Raw genomic sequence first — 7,013 nt, forward strand, 5'->3', positions numbered from 1 at the left:
AAAAAAAAAAAAAAAAAAAAGGGAATGAGATGCTAATGAGTAAATAATAGGAGTTAGACACCCACAGCACAATGTCAGGATTCCTTTAATGGCCCTTAATTTTTAGGTGTATAATTACGGCTAAACTAATGTACATGCAGTAAACAATTAATTCTTTACCTTCCACAATACTGGACTTGGCAAGGTATCCTGAAGAGGATTTCAGAGCGCCGCTGAACACAAAGAAACTGGCACCTGTCACTAAAATAAAAACAGACATGGTTTAGTCTGAAATGGAGGGATTGGGAACAACCATCAACTATTTGGTACTTGGTAATTCCAAACACTGGCATCCAAAAAGAAAAAAAAATCAAACCTATATTCCACAATATGCAAGTAACCAATAACTCTGATACTTATGATAGCTTTGGGAATGAAGTTTTGAGGTACATTCCTGCATTTTGTTTTGTTCTTCTTCTAATCAAGAATCAAAGAATATTAAAAGCAAACAAATCTTAGTAGTCAAGTCTAAAGGATGGCCAACTGTAGTCCACTTGCCCTGCAGGCCATTTTTATAGATACAATTCTATTAAAATACAGCTGTGTCTATTATTTATACATTACCTATAGTAGTTCTTGTCCTACAATGCTAGAATTGAGTAGTTGTTGACAAAGACGCAGACTTGCAAATCCTAAAATATTTATTGTTATCATCTGGCCCTTCACAGAAAATCTGCTAACCTGAACGTAATTCAGTGATTTCCAGATTTTTTTAGATCAAATATGTTTTGAAGATGGAGATATAGTTGCCAACCAGTTTATTTGCCAAGTAGAGTTATTTAAAAAAAAAAAAAAAACAACATTCATTTAACACACTGACTGCCACATTAGTAAAAAAGTTTTCCTTGGGACCCTGGTGTTTTATTATAGAATTCTATTGTAAAATAGAATTTACTCTATTATAAAATAGAATAAAAACTTTGAAAACAAAATGATCCTAAAACATACATCAATACAAAAGTAATAATAAAACTTTAAAATTAGAAATGTCAAAAGTTATGAGAAAACTTGAAAAATAGTTCATAAGGGTAAAGTGTTTTTCTTATTAGGCTTAAGTGTAATTCAAAGGTAAACATAAATTGAAAAACAAAACTTATTGACTTCTATTCATTTACTCCACACTTTTGAAATTAAATTGTCAATATCAATTTAATAATAAGGACAACAACAGAGAAGATTTTGCACAAACTAACTGCAGGATTTTGCCCAGAGGGCCACCCATTATGTAAGGTATAATGTCAAGAGACGTGTGAGTTATATATGCTTCATGAAGCCCCATGCTCAAAATTAGCATGAGTTAAATATAACTCACATGCAATTAATGTGTTAAAAAACAAACTCCTTTTGCCATTATCTCTTCATAAAAGAAAAAATACCAATTACATTTACCTTCATGAAAAGTTCATTATACTGTTCCTCACTTCTCCACATCTTTTTTTTTTTTTTTTTTTTTTTTTTTTTTTGAGACAGAGCCTCAAGCTGTCCCCCTGGGTAGAGTGCCGTGGCATTACAGCTCACAGCAACCTCCAACTCCTGGGCTCAAGTGAGTCTCCTGCCTCCGCCTCCCAAGTAGCTGGGACCACAGGCGCCCGCCACAACGCCCGGCTATTTTTTGGTTGCAGCCGTCATTGTTGTTTGGCGGGTCCGGGCTGGGGATTCGAACCCGCCACCTTAGGTGTATGTGGCTGGTGCCTTAGCCGGTTGAGCTATAGGCGCCGAGCCCACTTCTCCACATCTTAAACTGAACTGAGCTAATCTAACTCCTTACCCCTTGACTCTACAGTATTTCTGACAGGTGATCATCCAGCCTTTGTCAGAGACTCCTAGTGACAAGGAGCCAGCATGAGCACAGGCAACCCACCCTACTTATGCAGAGTTCTCAGGCTGTGCTCTCAAACTGTACCCCAATCTGGCTCCCTATAACTTTCACCCTTAGTACTGGTTCTGGCTTTCTGTAGCTATAGAGAGTAGTTTAATCTTATTTCCACATAATAAAATGTCTTAAAAATAGAGACAGCCATTTTTTTTTTATCCTCTTCTAATCTATACCTTTCCAGGTTAAACACTGTATTTTATTTAAGAAGTCTTTCTTTGATCTAAAGTCCCAATTTCTCACAAGTCATCGTCTTCTTTTTTTTTTTTTGCAGTTTTTGACCGGAGCTGGGTTTGAACCTGCCACCTCTGGTATATGGGGCCGGTGCCCTAATCCTTTGAGCCACAGGCATGGCCACTCACAAGACTTAAATCATCCTCTGGAGATCCCCTAGTTCTATCACTATACTTAAAATGACATCCAGAATTTATGTGAACATTCTAGATACAATTTCAGGAGCAATGCAGACTTACCATCTACTTTACTTTAGTAGATACGGCATTTGATATACAGAAGCTCTGAACTTACGACACCTTCCTTCAGAATCTTGTCAACCTATTAAATAACATTCTTTGTGAATGGTCAAGCTCCAAATCTACCTATGTACCCGCTCACTATGAGGCCTAGTCTCGCCTTCAGATACCTAAGCTGGCCCTGTCAATTTCCTGAGGTAGTATTTCCAAAACGTTTTCCTTAGTAACAGAGATCCCATGTGCAAACTGAGTCTGGCTATGTGGGGAAGTCAACAAAATTCTGGAGAGTATGGTGGGAAAAGCCAATTAATTTGCTTGTGGCCATCTATCTAGAAAGTAAGTGTTATGGGGCTGAGGTATCCAACTCTTGGAGTCCAGTATAATCCTCCATTATCATAATCTCAACCAGCTCACATGCTCACCTTTCCTGGGCTGATTGTGAATACTGATAGCCTGGGTCTGGTAGTTTCCATCATCATTCTGTACACACACAAGATGAGAGTCTGCCTTTTCATTGAAGCAGGCACCACCTGCCAGGACATGCTCATTGGACTTGTTCATGGCTTTCATCATCTGCAATCAAAGAAGAGAGTTAACCTTATTCTTATAAGAACGCATTTTTCTGTCTGACATGGCCCAGCTCCAGCTTCCAAAAGATAAAATAACAGAGTGCTATTACTTATTAAAGTGACAAGGGGGCTACCAAAATGATGAAAACAGTGGAAAATCAGTCGCTATTAGTACTCAACAAATACAAAACTTTCCAATATAGTTCATAAGAAATTTGTGCTGTAACCTAAAGAGTACGACACATTTTATATTGATTTTTTGTCTTTTTATTGCTGTACTGTACTTAACTAAAATTAGTTTAGTTAAATACAGTAGTTTCTCCTAGATTCTCTAAGGATGTATACTCTGAAACTCTAAGGTCAAAAGAATGTCCCATATTTGTGTATATCTGCCTTCTTTTCAGCATCCAAAGGAGTGAGGAACTCCTCTAAAGACGTGAAATTCTTTGTTTTTTAATTTTGCTAACTTGTTTTCAATTCTTTTGGGTATATACTTGGGAGTAGAATTGTTAGGGTACTATGGTAATTCTATGTTTAACTATGGAGGAGCCACACAATTATTTTTTATAACGGCTGAAACACTTTGCATTTCTACTAGCCACGTGCAAGGGTTGTAATTCCTTTATATCTTTGCCAACACTTATCTTCCTTTTTTCAAACCATCCTAATTGGTGTGAAGTGATACCTCATTGTGGTTTTTTGTTTTTTTTTTCTGGGACAGAGTCTCACTCTGTTGCCCAGGCTAGAGGGCCGTGGTGTCAGCCTCAAATTCCTGGGTTTAAGTGATCCTCCTGCCTCAGCCACTCAAGTACCTGGGACTATAGGCATGCGCCATAACACCCAGGTAATTTTTCTATTTTTAGTAGAGACAGGGTCTCACTCTTGCTCAGGCTGGTTTCAAATCCCTGGCTCAAGCAATCCTCCTGTCTCAGCCTTCCAGAGTGCTAGGATTAGAGGTGCGAGCCACCACAACCAGTCCAATTTTTTTTTTTTGGCAGAGCATACTTTGAGAAACATCATGTGATTCTTGACTACATATAGTTTTCTTTGTGAAATATCTCTTCAAGTCATCTGCCCATATTTTAATTGGGTTGTCTCTCTTTATTTGTTTTTAAAGATGAGGTCTGGCTATGTTACCTAGGCTGATCTCAATCTTCCCACCACAGCCCCCCACATAGCTGCAACTAAAGATGCAGACCAACACACTTTACTGTCTTTTGTTGTTGAGTTGGTAAGAGTTCTTTACATATGATGGATTATAGGCTCTTATCAGATATAAGATTTGCAAATATTTTCTCCCATTCTATAGGCTCTCCTTTTACTTTCTTGATAATGGCCTTGGATACACAAAAGTTTTTAATTTTTATTAAAGCAAATTTATCTATTTTTTCTTTCATTGCTTATATTTTCAATGTCATATCTAAGAATTCAATGCCAAATCAAGGTCATGAAGAATTATCCCTATATTTTCTTCTAATACCTTTATGGTGTTAGCTCTTATATTTACCTCATTGATCCATTTTAATTTTTACATGTAATGTGTTGTAGGGGCATACACAGCTTCATTCTTTTATTTTTATTTATTTTTATTAAATTATAGCTATGTACATTAATGCAATCATGGGTACAATGTGCTGGTTTTATATACAATTTGAAATATTTTCATCAAACTGGTTAACACAGCCTTCACAGCATTTTCTTAGTTATTGTGTTTAGACATTTATATTCTACACCTAGTAAATTTCACACGTACCCCTGTAAGATGCACTATAGATGTGGAACCACCTATTACCCTCCCTACACCCATTCTCCCCCATCCCCTCGCCTCCTTCTCCCCTTTTCCCTTCTTCTTGGGCTATAATTAGGTTATAGCTTTCATAAGAAAACTATACATTGGTTTCATAGTAGAGCTGAGTACACTGGATTACTGATACACTCCATTCTTGAGATACTTTGCTAAGAAGAGTATGTTCCAGCTCCATCCGTGTAAACATGTAAGAGGTAAAGTCTCCATCTTTCTTTAAGGCTGCATAATATTCCATGGTGTACATATACTACAATTTATTAATCCATTCATGGGTCAATGGGCACTTGGGCTTCTTCCATGACTTAGCAATTATGAATTGGGCTGCAATAAAAATTCTGGTACAAATATCTTTGTTATAATGTAATTTTTGCTCTTCTGGATATATACCTAGTAGAGGAATTGTAGGACCAAATGGCAGGTCTATTTTTAGATCTCTAAGTGTTCTCCAAACATCTTTCCAAAAGGAACGTATTAGTTTACATTCCCACTAGCAGTGTAGAAGTGTTCCCTTTTCTCCACATCCACGCTAACATCTCTGGTTTTGGGATTTTGTGACGTAGGCTAATCTTACTAGAGTTAGATGACATCTCAAAGTAGTTTTGATTTGTGTTTCTCTGATGATTAAGGATGATGAGCATTTTTTCATATGTCTGTAGGCTATGCTCCTGTCTTCTTCAGAGGAGTTTCTCTTCAAGTCCCTTGCCCACCCTGAGATGGGCTCACTTGTTCTTTTCCTGCTTATTCATTTGAGTTCTCTGTGGATTCTGGTTATTAAACCTTTGTCAGAGACATAACCTGCAAATATCTTCTCCCATCTGAGGGCTGCCAGCTTGCTCTGCTTACGGTGTTCTTGGCTGTGCAGAAGCTCTTTAGTTTGATCAGGTCCCAGTAGTGTATTTTTGATGCTACTTCAATTGCCCAGGGGGTTCTCCTCATAAAATATTCACCTAAGCCAATTTCTTCAAGAGTTTTCCCTGTACGTTCTTCTAGTATTTTTATGGTTTCATGTCTTAAGTTTAAGTCTTTAATCCAGTGAGAGTCTATCTTAGTTAATGGTGAAAGGTGTTGGGCCAATTTCAGTCTTCTACAGGTCGCCAGCCAGTTCACTCAGCACCATTTGTTAAATACAGAATCTTTTCCCCACTAAATTTTTTTAATCGAATTGTCAAAGATCTCTTGGTTCTCTATTCTGTTCCATACATCTATCTCTCTGTTTTTGTGACAGTACCACGCTGTTTTGATCACTAACGATTTATAGTATAGTCTGAGGTCTGGTACTGTAATTCCTCCTGCTTTGTTTTTATTTCTGAGTAATGTCTTGGCTATTCGAGGTTTTTTCTGATTCCATATAAAACAAAGTATTATTTTATTGAGATCTTTAAAGTGTGACAGTGGAGCTTTAATAGGGATTGCATTAAAATTATATATTGCTTTGGGTAGTACGGACATTTTAACAATGTTGATTCTTCCCAGCCAGAGCATGGTATGCTTTTCCATTTGCTAACATCTTTAGCTATTCCTTTCTTTTTTTGGTAGAAATAGTCTCATTTTCTCGCACTTGGTAGAGTGCCATGGCATCACAGCTCACAGCAACCTCCAACTCCTGGGCTTAAGTGATTTCTTGCCTCAGCCTCCCGAATAGCTGGGACTACAGGCGCCTGCCAAAACACTCAGCTATTTTTTTGGTTGCAGTTTGGCTGGGGCCGGGTTTGAACCCACCACCCTTAGTATATGGGGTGGCGCCCTACTCACTGAGCCACAGGTGGTGCCCATCTTCAGCTATTTCTTTTCTTAGGGTTTCATAGTTCTCTTTATAGAGATCTTTCATGTCCTTTGTTGGATAAACTCCCAAATATTTCATCTTCTTTGGCACTACTATGAACAGAATATAGTCCTTGAATGTTTTTTCAGCTTGACTATTGTTGGTATATATAAAGGCTACAGATTTATAAGTGTTGATTTTGTAACCTGAGACACTGCTGCATTCCTTGATCACTTCTAAAAGTTTTGTAGTAGAATCCCTGGTGTTTTCCAGATATACAATCATATCATCTGCAAAGAGTGAAAGTTTGATCTCTTCTGACCCTATATGGATACATTTGATTGCCTTTTCTTCCCTAATTGCGATGGCTAAGACTTCCATTACAATGTTAAAAAGCAGTGGAGACAATGGGCAACCTTGTCTGGTTCCTGATCTGAGTGGAAATGATTTCAATTTAACTCCATTCAATATGATATTGGCTGTGGGTTTG

At 37.6% G+C, this 7,013-nt stretch overlaps 1 protein-coding gene across 3 annotated transcripts in view; it reads right to left on the reverse strand.

Annotated features, from left to right (window-relative positions):
* ZFYVE9 (zinc finger FYVE-type containing 9) overlaps positions 1 to 7,013 on the reverse strand; it is a 174,650-nt gene that overhangs the window by 13,642 nt on the left and 153,995 nt on the right. For all 3 annotated transcript variants that reach the window (XM_023519158.1, XM_003799923.3, XM_023519159.1), the window contains 2 exons: positions 2,808 to 2,958; positions 160 to 240 (listed from right to left, as the gene is read on the reverse strand). In XM_023519158.1, the coding sequence (XP_023374926.1) occupies positions 160 to 240; positions 2,808 to 2,958 (232 nt within the window). The remainder of the gene's footprint in view (positions 1 to 159; positions 241 to 2,807; positions 2,959 to 7,013) is intronic.

Source organism: Otolemur garnettii, unplaced genomic scaffold (genome assembly GCF_000181295.1).
Source record: "Otolemur garnettii isolate 467f Iridium unplaced genomic scaffold, OtoGar3 scaffold00159, whole genome shotgun sequence".
Taxonomy (NCBI): domain Eukaryota; kingdom Metazoa; phylum Chordata; class Mammalia; order Primates; family Galagidae; genus Otolemur; species Otolemur garnettii.